Source organism: Antechinus flavipes, chromosome 5 (genome assembly GCF_016432865.1).
Source record: "Antechinus flavipes isolate AdamAnt ecotype Samford, QLD, Australia chromosome 5, AdamAnt_v2, whole genome shotgun sequence".
Taxonomy (NCBI): Eukaryota; Metazoa; Chordata; class Mammalia; order Dasyuromorphia; family Dasyuridae; genus Antechinus; species Antechinus flavipes.
The window spans coordinates 42,236,038-42,251,580 of NC_067402.1; the positions used below are offsets into that span (position 1 = coordinate 42,236,038).

General features: G+C 35.0%; 1 protein-coding gene across 3 annotated transcripts in view; it reads right to left on the bottom strand.

Annotated features, from left to right (window-relative positions):
• Positions 1-15,543, bottom strand: part of ULK4 (unc-51 like kinase 4) — a 627,233-nt gene that overhangs the window by 242,658 nt on the left and 369,032 nt on the right. For all 3 annotated transcript variants that reach the window (XM_051961226.1, XM_051961225.1, XM_051961224.1), the window contains exon 32: positions 8,546-8,651. In XM_051961226.1, the coding sequence (XP_051817186.1) occupies positions 8,546-8,651 (106 nt within the window). The remainder of the gene's footprint in view (positions 1-8,545; positions 8,652-15,543) is intronic.

Sequence of the window (15,543 nt, forward strand, 5' to 3'; positions counted from 1 at the left end):
AATTTCTCAATAGAATTGTTTGGAGCATGGTTTTTGCAAGATCTAGGGTTACTCTTTCAATTACCACTTTGTTTTTTGTGTCCAAAGATTCTAGGTAGTTTTTTTTCTTTTATTATTTCTTGAATTATGACATGCAGATCTGCATTATGGTCTTCTTTAAGGAGACTTCCTCCCCTGCCCCCTTTGGCGCTGGGTTTAAGTGACTTGCTCAGGGTCACACAGCCAGAAGTGTGAAGTATCTGAGGCCAGATTTGAACTCAGGTCCTCTTAACTTCAGGGCTGGTTCTCTATCCATTGCACCACCTAGCTGCCCCAAGGAGACATTCTTAAGTTGTCCTTACAATTCTGTCTTCACGATCCATGTTTTCATTCTATGAAGCTTTCTTGTAATGTTACTGATTTTTGCTTCTCTGTTCAATACTGTATTTCATTTCCATGAATTTTCAATCCCAATCTTTTATTTTTTCTTTTCCTTTGGTGAAACTTGTCTTTGTAATTTCAAGATTTTCCATTCTGCCAATTACTTCTGCTTTGCAGGCCATAAATTTTGCTTTCATGATTCTATTTCCCTTTTAAACCATATGGGAACATCCTGCTGTGGTTCCATGATCCCTTGGTAACCTAGAAGGTGATCTGCCTCATCAGTTATTGATTTATTTCCCTTTGTTTTACAATGTTTATTCATAGACATCGGGACTCTTTTCTCTTATCTGGAGGCCATGTTTCTTTTCATTAATATCTTCCTTGTTGACGTATCTGCTTAAGTTCAAGGTCTTTCACCGAGTTTCTTCTTCCTGATATCTCTGATAATTTTAGGTTTATTTTGTTTGTTTTTGTTCTTCCCCCTTTGCTCACTTTATGACTACCTCACACCTGACGGTGGTTTCCTTGGTGATTTGATCTTAAAGCTCTTTAGTTTCCTCCTACACTAGAAAATTAATGATTCACTAAAACTCAGCTTTTGCTCAAAATGACTTCTTGGGGAACAGAGATGGCCACAGATGGATCTGAGGCTCTTTCCATCAGGTTTAGTAGAGTGCTACCCCATCCCATAAATATCCTACCTCATTTTCTCTGCTGTTTCATTCTTTTGCTGAGTTCGGTCAAGCTATCTGAACTTGAGAAAATTTCTGCTGTTTTTTTTTTTTTTTTTTTAAGGGAGAGGGGAAAGGGATGGTATAAAGCTGGGATTTATTTTTACAACTTTGTGGGTGGGCTGGCGTAGCACTGCTGAACTGGGGAAACAGAAAAGGGGGTCTGAGTGATTGCAGTAGGAGTCGGGTATTCTTCTCTCTCATCAGTTTGTTGGATTTTTACTTGGCATGGCTTCTTGGTGCCCTAGACTTAGATCACGGAGACAGCTGAAACTTTTCTCTTGAAAGCAATTGCTATTTCAGAGATGTTTAAAAGATTCTCAGTATCTCTTTAGTCCTCCAGCTTGTTTCTTAGATGACCTGCAAGTGACTGAAAAAATCACTTTCAACAGGATGGGGAGTGTGGGGAAGATCAGAGAAGGATTGCATGGAAGAAATATATCCAAATTGGCCCTTTAAGTAGAGAAGGATTTCAGAAATCAAAAGTAAAGTGGAAGGGCAGAGAAAATTATCTATATGGTTTTATGAAAATAGGAAAGGAAAGAACTAGATAGGAGAATAGTTAATAACAGGTCTGTTTGTATGGAAGGCATAGTGTTCAACTTGAAGTAAAACCAGTAAGGCTTTGCAGAGTGCCAAAGAGTTTATATGCTTTCTCACAGACATATACATGATATTAAGTTATGGTGGAACCTGTAGCTAATCAAGGTTAGAGATCTTTTGGACATGAACCTCACTGAACATGAACTTTTCTCCTCATCCTACTGTGACATGGGTCCAATAAATCTCCCCTTCTTCTCTGTTTCTGCATGTCTCTCCCTCCGTCTCTCTGCGCGTGTCTCTCCCTCCGTCTCTCTGCGCGTGTCTCTCCCTCCGTCTCTCTGCGCGTGTCTCTCCCTCTGTCTCTCTGCGCGTGTCTCTCCCTCCGTCTCTCTGCGCGTGTCTCTCCCTCCGTCTCTCTGCGTCTGTCTCTCTCCGTGTCACTGTCTGGGTCTGTGTCTCTCTCTCTCTGTGGCTCTTCTGGCACTATACACACACAATGATTTGCTATTTGCTTCACACACACACACACACACAGTCACATGTATGCATCTATTTGTCTCCTATCAGATTGTGGAGAGAGAAACAGAAAGAGACAGAGATAAGGGACAGAAATTATGACAGAAATGCACACAGAGAGATGTTCAGGTACAGGGTGAATTATAAGTTATCAGGAGTCTCTTCTAGAACTGAAATTCTGTGAGTGCTAGATTAACTCATAGGAACATAGATCAATAACTGGAAGGGACCTCATTTAGTCCAGTTCTTCACTTGAGATCTATGAACTTAAAAATTAAATCTCGATGTTGATGCCTTTGATATATAGTATTCTCAAACTAATTGAAATTATACTTCAATTTTAATTAGTTTGAGAACACCATATATTTTCATTTATGCCTTTTTGAAGCATTATTCTAAGCAAGAGATCACAGGCTTCATAAAATTGTCAAAGGGTTCTATTACTCAAGAAAAGGGTTGAGAATTCTGAATCTACTTCAACGATCTCATTTTCCATATGAAGGAGCTAAGGACCTGCCCAAACTCCCACACATGTGGGACACTGTCAGGATTTGAACTAAGATCTTCTGATTCCAATTCCTACCACATTTCTCTTTGATTTTGATTTCCTAACAAAACATCACCTGGGAAAGTCAGCAAGACTCTGACCAGTGCACAGAAAGGGAACCATCTTCCACCTGGGCCTTTAAAGCTCTTCAGCTTCCCAGGTTTTGGGGATGACACAAACCATTGCGAGGACATCCATTTCACAAGTAGGCAGGTCTTCATCATATGAAACCTGCCAGATATTAGCAGCAATAAGGGCTGTCAAGTCATTGAATCCCCTAAGTTTTTCGTGGTTAGTGTGATTGCAAGAAAGGCAACAAAAATAAATCAACTAATCAACTTGACTTTATGGTGACATAAAATTCAATAAGTGACATTCTTGGCTGATGCCACATGATATTTTGTCAAAAATAAAACTGTCATTTTGGGGAAGAAATATAATGAAAAATCGTTTAAATTAACCATTTTTTATCTTCAGTTCACATATACCACTTAAAGTTGAGATAGCACTGGATTTTTTGGATAACAGGGAAAAGAGGAAGAAGGGATGAAGAGAGTGCAAAGATGGGAGTTTAAGAAACAAGCTGAAAAAATTAGTCTTAGTCCATCTTACTCTTGCATGGAAGTAGTAATCTCTGAAATTTTAAGGCAACAAAGAGTGCAAAATCCAGCTATTATGTCATTATCTTAATTGCTAACTTGATACCTAAATCCATATAGACCTATGCTTCATTTTTTTTCTCAGATGTCCTATTCTGATTGTATTGCTCAAGAATTATATTTAGACTTTTCAGTTATTCTCTGAATAGTTAAGTATCATACCATGAACATATTTTGTAATAATTATTGCCAAGTAGATAATCACTATTAATGTCCATTTTCAATGGATGTTGATTCAGGTTAAAAAACTTTGGGTTGAAATATGATTCTCTCCTTCTCCCCATTTAAGTAATCTTCATGAGTATATAGAAGAATAAACACTGTAACTGAATTATATACACTGCCCTGTTGATATTTAATTGATTTGAGAGGAAGAAACTGGAACTACTGAATAAAATCAAGAGCTTTAAAAAAAAATCACATGAATCCCATCATTTTAAATTGGTCACTAGAGTATAAGTGTCAATGTGTTTTTTAAATTTCTTTAATTGTCCCTTTTAAATGAACATTTGAGATCATATTTCAATAACTGTTCCTTTAAAAAAAAGGGACTTTGATATTACTAAATATATAAAAGTAGAAAATATGCCTGTGCCATCTTGGGACACATAGAATAATCAGTCTTTGAAGGAATAAAAGAACCTCCAATCCTGGCCCCAGGCATCTATTCTAGAATAAATCTTTACCTAGAGATAAACACCCCAAGATAGATGATATGAAACTACACAGAGGTTGGAAAAGGTGTCTAGAAAAGGTGAGAAGATTCTGGTGATCTCTAACTTAAGAAATTAGTTTTCATGAACTATAAAGATTTGGGATATCTCAGGCTTTCTGCTGACCCAAGTACTCCTGAAATCAAGAGTTGGCAGTCAAAACTACAAGCTCCTTTTCCTTCTTTTTCTCACAGATTTGGTCCTCTCAGTGATCTGGACTTCTGTGATTGCTGAATTAGACTACTGCAATATAGTTTTTTTGCCTCATTAATCTTGGAAACTCCTATTCATGCTCCATATAGTCTTGTGGGCTTTAGAGTTGGTAGAAAGAAGCATCAAATGTCTACATGGGTAGTCTGCTTAGCACTTAGTTTGTTACTGGTGGTCATTGGAAGGGTGAACTTTGATCTGTAAAGTCTTCAGTGGCCTTGGGACCAAGAGACTATTTAATTTCCTACTCTACCTTATGTTGAAAAATATATTAAATTAAGTCTTTTCCATTCCTGGCTGTCCATTTAAATTTCCTGAGATACAAGATTTCATTTCAACAAACTGTGTTGGACATTGAGAATATAAAGATTAAATGCCTTATAAGAGCTTATAATTTAGAAAGCGCGAAAGATTTCTACAAAAATACCTAGAAGTGTAACAAACGTGAAAGTAACTATAATCCAACATGTGTTGGATCTAGCATGAAAGATTTAAGATAGCAAAGATTACTTCTAAACAGTTAGCTAAAGAAGGAATCACGGTGGAGGTGGTATCCATGGTAGCTAGTACTTGAAAGATTTCAATAGGTAGAAATGATGAGCTGGGTATGGGAGGGGTGGTTGGAGAGGCTTGGAATGGAAAAAAGGGCCACTCCAGACCTGTGAAAAGGTCTAGGCAGTGCTCAGGAAAGGCTCTATCCAGGTTACTAACCAGGTCCTCACAAAAGACTTGCTGTCTCTTCAAGGCCCATGTGAAGGTCTTTCATTTGGTACAGTATGTTCTAAAAATAAGGCTTATTGTGAAATTCTTAAAGACCTGTTTGATCAGCAATTATGTAAGGATGATGATTATGCTTACAAACAACTAAATTATTTCTAGGGATGGTAAAAAGGAAAATGAAATTAAATAACCACATTCACCAAACTGTTTGCTAGAAATGCAAATGATGAGTAAAATGAACAACCAAAGAAAAGAAGAACAGAAAAAAGAGATATAATGTCCATAAACTCTAAGGGAGGGTTCACTGAATGAAATCAAAGTGGGGTTAAAGAATTATAGATTTAGGCCTGGAATAGAAATTGGAAGCCACTTAATCCAAATACCTCATTTAACAGATGAGAAAACTGAGGCCCATAAAATTTACAGAGGATTTAAAGGGAAAGTTATCTGAAGTCAAATGATTACATTAACTATTATGTTTTTTAAGTTAGAAACAAGCTTTTTATTGATCCTCACCATGAATTGATTAAATATAATTTTGAACTGCTTATTGACTAGTTTTTAAGCATTTGCTCAGACTCTCCCAACCCTTAAAAGTGTTATTTTAAAATCTTTTCAAAGATTTTTCTCTGTGAAGTATTCTCCAAATTAATTTAGGCCATAGATCTGAATTCTGTGTGGTCTTGGAAGGCTTAAGTAGGTCCTATGGGTACAAATTACAAGGAGGAAGATTTTCATTTAGTATGAGATTGTCTTTGCTAATACTTAGAGCCAATCAAAAACTAAAAAAATGCTTTGTGAAGCAGGAAGTTTTTCACTAAGAGGTTTTGATTGGATGTTGAATGACCATCAACTAGGGATGCTATAAAAAGTATTCCTACCTTGGATGGAAAGCTGGAAGATGACCTCCAAGCTACATTTACTTATAAGGTCTTTTTAACTCATCCTTAGACTTATTTCACTTTCTACTTGTCCTGTACTGTGAAAACAGATGTCAGACTTTTAAGACTTTAAAGACATGCCAGATTTAAATATATAAAGTTACTGTTAGCTCTTGATATATGTCGCATTTTAATAGCATAATCTTGCAAATATCTTGACTTAAAGAGGTATGTTGTACAGAGAATTGGATGAGACTTAATTATTTTAAGACATTATTTTGGATTTCATTTTTAAAAGAAAAGCGTTTTCTAAAAGCTACTGAATATATAGTACTGATTCATAAAGTCAAAGCATCTACACCCAAGTGATTTTCTGGTCTCATGGGTAAATACCGATTTAGGCAGTTTTGTTATAAACCTCCTGAGAAATGAGAATTTCTTTTTAGAGCCATCATGAGATATTGAGGACATACATAATTTCTTTAAATGCTCCTTTGGAGCTGCTGTAGTTTATTGGATGACCTCAGTTTGCCATGTAAATCCATCATTCATGCTGTCACACCAGTAATGCAGAAACTTGTATTAATATCTATTATGTAAAGGTCAATGCATATACACTAGCCAGCAGCCAGTTTTTAAATGTTAATAATTCAGTTATTTTTAAAATATATAAACAAAAGAAAAGGTCTTGCTTGATGTTATGAATTTTGTCCCTGATAAGAATAAAAATGTTTGAAACCAAGAAAAATGTGATGAGTTAAACTTGAAAATAGCTTCGGAATAGAGGAATTTCATAGTAATAAATGTAAATGAGCATTACAAAAAGAAACAAAATACACAAGACACAAAGAGTGGTTAGTTCTCAGCAATTCACGTGTGAATCATGTGTCATTTTGATCATAAACTAGCTTTGACTCACCTGTCTGATTGCTTATGGATTTCTTTTCAACATCATCAATTGTTGTGTGTGCTGGGAAAGCAAAAATATTTTATACCAACTGGTATAAAAGGAAAGCAAGAGAAACTTGCTAATGGACAAAGCAAATCAGATTCCTTGGAATAGTTTGCAGGTTAGCTTAATAGGCACCATGATTTATCTTGTTTGGGATGAAAAAATTAAAGTTGATTATAAAACCAACTTCTAAATGGGGTTCAAATAAATAGGAAGAAGCTTCAATGGAAGAATCATGAGTATTTTATAACATGGAATTTGATGCTGGGAAAATCTGTGAACAAAACTTTTTGTATGAACCCAATCACATAAAATAATTAATGAATGAAAATTATGCAATGCTTTCTAATATGGATGTCTTAGAAGACAAGTCAAAACCACTCCCAAAAATAAGATGTCCAAAGATAACCTAGTACTGAAAATCTTTGTGGTTTGGCAGGCCCAGTATCTCTAGCATTTTGGAGGGAGAACTGATGCTTACACCCTTACCCTGATGAGGTTGTGAGGAAAGCTTGAATAAAGCAAATTGAAACTTGTTAAATTTTCTTTTCAGACTCTTCTGCATTCTCATTATTGATAAGTAATTATCAGAGTCTTTGGAAAACAACTAATTAGATCTTGATGAGTATGTTCTGGTCCTCTGATCGGAGTACTTAGCTGAAGGGACTTTGTAAATGGGGGGATGGATGAATGAGGAGTAAAATGATCATATATGGCTAAAGTTAGAGAAAAGAAGGTAGTGAAATGAATTAGGACTCTCTAAGCTGGAGAAGAAAGAGTTGAGAAATGGACTGGGTAAAAACCCCACACTTGACATTTATGAAACACTGGTAGAAGAGAAAGGCCTAGTTTTTTCTCCTCTCCACAAATGATAATTCAGGAAGTATGAAAGTTAATGAGAGAAGGGAAATTTAAGCTGGATCTGAAGTATCTCTTCTTACACAGAGAGTCAACTATGGATTTCTAGAGTTTTTTGTAAAAGATTCAAAGATCTTTTTAAGAACCTATATTTTTTTTGTTGATATTTAATGTGATTTCTAAATAGAATGATGTGTAAAGACATGTGTTAGATCCCTGGAGATGTACTAGACCCCTGCAATCTTAGCTTAGTGCAGACAGGCTCATCCCAGAAAAGGCAGACACGATATGGATTAGGAAGGAAAAAGAAGAAAGCAATAAGGTACCAAAGACACCCTAAAAGTGGTGCTGCAGAGAAGCCATGGGGTAGGCAGGAGAAGGAAGGTAGGACAAAGTTGAGAGGAGCTCTGACCGATTTGGGGGCCTGTTGAAGAAAAGAAGCAGCATACCTTGTAACAGCTTCCTATTTTGCACTTGATCTGCATCTGACTAGGCCAGAAGCAATGCAACTTCCTATGTAATTAACTGTTTTCAATATCTAAGCATTAGTTTCAGTTATGTTCTCTAAGGTTCAGTGCTTTGGGTCAAAAGTTACCTTCATTCTAAACCTAATGATAGTTTTATCACAAACTAACTTTTTAAACTCACTATTATTAAAGTGCAGAAAGGATTTGTGATCTATCATATCCATACCACTAAAATTAATATGTGGAAAGCATTAATAGTATGTTCTATATTACTACAAAATCTTAGCTTTAGTAAATTAATTGATCACAAATGATAGGTTTGTAGACAAAACTAATCATCCTCAACAACATTACAGTCAGAATCTGGCTCCAAGGCAACCCTTACCTTGTTCATAGAGCAGCTTCATATTCGACTCTTTGTAGGCGACCAGATTGTTGAGTAGGGCAATGACACTCTGCATGGTGTTGCCCAGAATGCTCTCCTGGTGCTCCTGCAAGAAACATTCATTGTCATCATAATCATACCCAGAGACACCCATGGCACTAATAAAGATGAATGAGCAAGTGACCGTCCCCAACGTCCTTCCACAAGATTTAATGATTGCCTTTGATAGCTTAATGAAGCAAATTCTCCTCAGTGCCCAAGATATTCCTTGGTAGGACATCAGTTGGTCTGGAAAGTCCATTAATTTCATTTCATTGAACCGAATAGTAACCTCATGGCTCAAAAAGAATGTGTGGGGATGATGACAAATGAGCCAGAAATAAGTAGATTCCAACATGTGACTCCAGGATGTTTAGATGATGGCACTTCAAACAGACCTCAAAAGAACAAAGCCAAAGAGCAACAGAGAACGAACCTAATGAAGGACCACAGGCTAATGAATCGAGAGTTGGAAGAGAATTTAGAAGCCATTGAGTGTGGCTATTTATCTTACAGATGAGGAACTGAGGTCCTGGGAAGTTATATGACCTTGTCAGAGATACACAGGTAGTAGTAAGCAGCAGACTGGGATTTGAACCCATCTCTTCAGCAGTCTTTCTACTGAATTAGGCATCAAAGGGTGGAAAGAATCAGCAATTACTCAAAAGTCCTTATCTTCTACCTTGCTTAAAAGATCTATGTTTCACCACCTGAGTACGTACTCCTGCAAAGCAGTTACTATGGTAAGGAGATGGTCTTATGGGCTGTAATAGAAACAACAATCAGTCTCCTCATGGCCCATTATTATTAATGATAATAATAATGATAATGATAAACAAGAGTTTCTGCAATGCTTCAAGATTTGCCAAGCACTTTATGAATGTAATCTCATTTGATCTTCACCACAATTCTGGGAGGGAGGTGTTATTATTTATATTTCACAGGTCAAGAGAGATGAAGTATCTTGTTTAAGGTCTTCCTGATTTCAAGTTAGCACTCTATCCATTATGCCATCTAACTCAGATGGCAGATTCAGCTGAATCATGTTGATAGAATTGCTCTGCTAGTCTGGTTTTCAAGAACCCAGGGGGTTCACCATCTACCGCATAGTGAATTACTGTAGTAAAACTATAGTGGAATAATTCTTTAATACAGTGGCAGCTTTTTGGAAATGTAGTCTCTTCTTCCCATATTTGAAACAGTTTTTCTATGTATTTTGAAATTTAACCTTGCTTTCCAATAGAAAAAGCAACAAGCTATAGATTATAAGTTAGAATACATCCATTTGAGATCTCAATGTGTTCTACATGAGAGAGACTTTAGATAAGTCACAATCTTTGGACCCTTTGTTTCCTTATTTGTAAAGTGAGAGGTTGAATATGGTAATATTCAAAGTTCCTTCTACCTCCAATATTCAATAGTATGTTCTCTTAATGTCTTAATTCAGTAAAAACTATGCAGAAGAATTTGTGTTCTAATCCCACCTGTTCAAATGATCACTATAGATGGTTTCTTTCTCATGACCTTTCACTGTATTAACTTGTTTATAAAGTGTATTAGATTTAATTATTTTAGTCTTGAAAAATATCCTGATATGAGTTATTATGGTTATATTATAGAACTATTAAGAATTTTTCATAGTTTCACTATCCTATTAAAGTTCAAATGATGATTATTTTTGTCTTTATGGTGTCATTCCAATTTGCTCTTTTCTACCAACGGCTTTTTGTGACCTCCACGATGCTGGTATTCCCTCCATTCATGATGATCCCATTTCATCTAAGCACAACCATCCCATGCAACTCCTGACAACTCTTGGGGTATGGTCATCATGCAAGGGGTATTTCTCATATTCTACAGCCATTGCATGAATGCTAAGTATAATGCTTACTGTATAACCAGCCTATCCTCTTTTTTGGATTATTCCTGTATTTGGTGAAATCCTTCTATACACATCACTTGCACAATTCCTTGTCTTATATTTAGCTCCCATCTATTAGCTACCTCTCCAATGTCTTCAGATGATTCTCAACATCAATTCTTTAAAAACTATTATGTTGCATGATTTGCAGACAAACAATCTCATTAGAAGAATATTTTGTGGATCACATCTATGATTTCACTGGAAATCACACAGGAAAGATGTAATGATGAAGTTCCCCCTAAACTTCAATCTTAGAGTTGTCTAGGAACACTGAGAATTTAAAGTCATTCAGCGAGTATGTGCCAGAAGGACTTGAACCACGATCTTCTTAACTCTCTGCTTAGCTTTCTATCAATTATGTCTCTTGGGAGGTGGAGGTGGTGGTGGTGGTGGTGGTGTGTGTGCGCACGTGCGTGTGTGTGTGCTTGTGTGTGTGCGTACATACATATGTGTACATGTTTGTTTTAAACTACATTCCTTGGAGAAGGGTGGAATCATTAAATTTTTTTTCAATTTCCCAAAGGTCAGATTCCCTTTTACTAATCAGTTCTGAGTCTAGCAAATTATCCATTCATTATATTGACTATTCAAAGTATACATGTGTAGGTGTGTATGTATATGTCTCTACACACACAAACATATACTATGGAGTGGTGTGTGTGTGTGTGTGTGTGTGTGTGTGTGTACAGATAGGAAGAATGGATAAAAAGACAGACTGACAAAATATTGCACTATAAGTATTCCAGAATAAAAGTTTGTAAGTATTTCAGAATAAATATTCCATTCAACCATATATCTTAATTTGGACAAGAGGCTTTCTTCATTTGTTGTTTTTTTTTTCCTATTTGGATCAAAATCTTTTTGAGTGATTACAATGTGATCAAGCCTGATGCAATTAGCAGAATGTGCTATTTTGGATATCATCTAGTGAGAATGATTCTTTGAATATTATTCTATAGTGTGTCTCCTGTATGACTTTGGCAAAAAGTTTTGGCAGGTACATCTATCTCTTATATGCTATATGTAATCAATCAATGTTAGTTGTATCATTATGTCTCTAGAAGAATTTCTTGCACAATTTTTACATAAAAATATCTTGTTAGAGAAAAGGCTCTAAAATATTGTTTTGTTCTACCAAATCAAATTCTTTTTATAGCCAATAAACAAAAAGAAGAGTGAGATCTTATATTCTTAAAATTTTTCAGTTCATTATGTGATCATGAAGTAGTCTAGTATAGAAAGTTACTTGTAAATTTGGTGTATTGCCTTCTATTTCCTAATAAGGCATGCTTTTGAAGAATTATTCTTATAAGTTATCATGCAGATGGAAAAATAGTCATAGGTAATTACTGATGTCTTCTGGTGATTAGGGGAGTAGCAGCAGCAATATAAAAATCTGAACATTTTTAATATATCTTTAATATATTTTCTCCTCCTTTTAATACCCTGTGAAGTGATACCCTGTGAAGTGATTTGTGAATACATTTACAGCTGTATCACATCCAACAAAAGCTTTCCATAATATAAGCTTGGTCTGATCCAGTTGTTTCCCCATCTTTAATTTCTTAAAATATTTCCTCAAAAAGCTCATCTAATTTAGAAATAAAGGCAAATTAGGGGAACACAGAAGAAAATAACTTGTAAGCTGTATAGCTAGTGGAAGAGTTCATGACCAAATAAATGAAAGAGAGAATAATGAAAGGTAAAACATACAATTTTGATTACATAGACATGAAAATTGTTTTGCGCAGCAAAGCCAATCACAATAAAATTAAAAGGAAAGTAGGAAAATAGGCAATTTTTTTTTTTTACAGCAAAGGCCTCTGATAAAGGTTTCATTTCTCAAGTATATAAAGAACTGAATCAAATTTGTAAGAATAAGAATCATTCCCCAATTGATAAATGATCAAAGTACAGGAATAGGAAATTTCCAATGAAGAAATCAAAGCCCCAAATAACTAATGATCAGAAAAATTAAAATTAAAACAGTCCCAAATCATCACCTCAAAACCCCCAGATTGGCTAATAAGAGAAAAGGAAAATAACAAATGCTGGAGGGAGTGAGTGAAAAAAGGCACACTGATGCATGATTATTGGAGTGGTGAATTGGTTTGACCATTCTGAAGAATAATTTGGAACTATGCCTAGAGTTATACAACTATGCATATTCTTTGAACCATCAATACCATTATTAAGTCTATTCCAAAGAGATCAAAGAAAAAAGCAAAAGGCCCATATGTACAAAAACATTTAAAACACTTCTTTCTGTAGTGGCAAAGAAATGGAGACTGAGAAAATGCCTGTCCATTGGGGAATGGATGAACATGCTGTAATATGTGACTGTGATAGAATACTATTATACTGTAAAAATATTATGAAGTCGAAGCTGAAATAATATTGTCCAAAGTAACAGTAATATTATAATGATGATCAACTGTGAAAGACTTGGCTACTCTGATCAATAAATGATTCTAAGACAATTCCAAAGGAATCATAATGAAATATACTATCCACCTTCAAAGAGAGAGAAATGGTAAATTCTGAGTGCAGCTTAAAGCATAATTTCTTTCATTTTCTTTATTTTCTTTGCTTTTTTAAAAAAAATTCACAACATGGCTTACATAGAAGTCATGTATGACTTCTCACATATTGGGGGGTGGGGGAAGCTTATCTATTATTGCAATATGACAGCTCTGCTGTTCAATGGCAAAAGGAATTTGTTATAAAAAACCCTCACAGATCTTTCCATATCTCAGGCTAGGGGATGGTTGTAAAAACTTCAATTTCATCTTTAAATGCTCTTAGGCTGACTGCTTACTTGGGTAACTCTATAAGCTTTCTTGAAAGTTACATTTGTTTTTACTGTTTCTCTTTGTTTTATGAAGTGATACTGTTTATGATCTTCCACATCCTTTTCCTTAAGATTTTACAAACTAATTCATATTTTAAACTGGTATTGTCTTTGCTACTACAGCTTTTGCTTATTCAAGGAGATCAAAGTATTTTTTCATTTCTTACTCTTGAATAACATTTTCCAGTTTTTCACCACTCTCACTTATTTCCACACTTGCATCAAGTATTAAAAAAATATTGATCTAATTTTAATATAGACTTTCTTTCCCTTCTTTTCCTTTGCAACAAATGCTGGTACCTCCATTGTAATTTATTTTTATTGTGCTCCCCCCAAAAAAAATATTCGTCATGAATACTGAAATACAAAATAATATCTGGACAACACTTAGCACAACATAGATATTTAATAAATGCTTACTTATTTGACTTGTTGATTTGACTTTGAACACATGACAAAGCCAGCTATACTAACTCCTTTATTTACGTCATCAAGGAAAACTTATGGGTTATCTGAGCTGCAGTTATCTTTCATTATTGTCAAGACTGAAGCAATTTAGTTTCTTTAATATTATGTTCTCTTGTTGACTACTGGATGAAACAACTCAAGTTTAGAATACCAACAGCTAATATATATAGATACATATATGAGAGAGAGAGATAAGGCCTATAAACAGTGATTCTATTTTTTTCTCATAAAAGACCAAATTGGGAATTTCTTTATTTTTAATAATAGTTTTTATTTTCAAAATACATGCAAAGATAGTTTAACATTCACCCTTGCAAAAACCTTGTATTCCAAGTTTTTCTCCCTCCCTTTCCCCACCTCTAGATAGCAAGTATTCCAATATAGGTTAAACATGTGCAGTTCTTCTAAACATATAAACCTATTGCAACATTTGTCATGCTACACAAGAAAAATCAGATCAAAAAGAAAAAAATCAAAACAAGTAAAGAATAACAAAAATAGTAAAAAAAAAAAATACTATGTTGTGATCTACTTTCATTTTATACAATCCTCTTTTTGGATGCAGATAGCTCTGTCCATCTCAAGAGAAATGAAATTGGTCCAAATTACCTCATTGTTGAAAAGAGCCACAACCATCAGAGTGGATCATCACATAACTTGTTGCTGCTCTTGGTTCTACTTTATTAACTTAGCATCAATTCATGTCAGTCTTTCTAGGCCTTTCTGAAATCATCCTGCTGATTGTTTCTTATAGAACATAATATTCATTACATTCATATACCATAACTTATTTAGCTGTATGTTCATGAAAAACAGAAAAGATCTCTTTGGGATACCGACCCAGAAGAGACATTGAAAAACAGTGATTCTAAAACACCACTCCTCTTCCCCTCTTTTTATGCCCCTGCCTCTTAACTTTGCAGAAAGACAAGGGGATGATAAAAAGAAAAATTTCTATTTTTTTTCCTTATTTCTTGAATGGCCATAGCCAGAGAATTCATCTCAAAAGGCCTATATTTTGATGTTAAACCTCTAGTACTTAGTAAAGTTCCTCCTATAAGAATGTATCAGGAGGAGCTAAATATGACAAGCATCAGATAGAATCAGATTTCTATTTTTGGTAGTGCTATTTTAACAACAATTTGTGGAAGTCAGCCCTAACGCAGACACTATCTGTTGTCAAGACTATTAATCTAGCAGAGTTTAGGAGGACCCAGAGTCAGCATTAGACCATAATGACACATTGGATTAGGACTTTAGGGGAGGGGAAGGACTTTATGGGGAACATTTCAATCTCTAATGGGGAAAACCCCAAGATTGATCATTTAGTCCAATAACAAATCAGCATAGCTAAAAGGAAATGTTGCAGCTAAAAAACATGATGAATTCATGACAGAACTGCACCTCAAAATTGTGATGCTAAACCAAAAACATATACAAAACTTCAGACTGTGCTTGTCCTATAATTGTCCTCAGCTTTGATCAACTCTTTTTTTTTTTTTTTAATCAATAGTAACAGGATTTGTATACACAACTGAAGCTAGAACATTTATATACATGCATATATACATGAATATATGTGATACACATACATATATTTATAAATGTGGAAACACACAATTAAAGGTAGAATTTGGTCTCTTATGGGCTTAACCTCTGACCTTCTGCTCTGCAATCCTAAGAAGGGGTTTGTTTATCAAGTTTAGAAACAGAAAA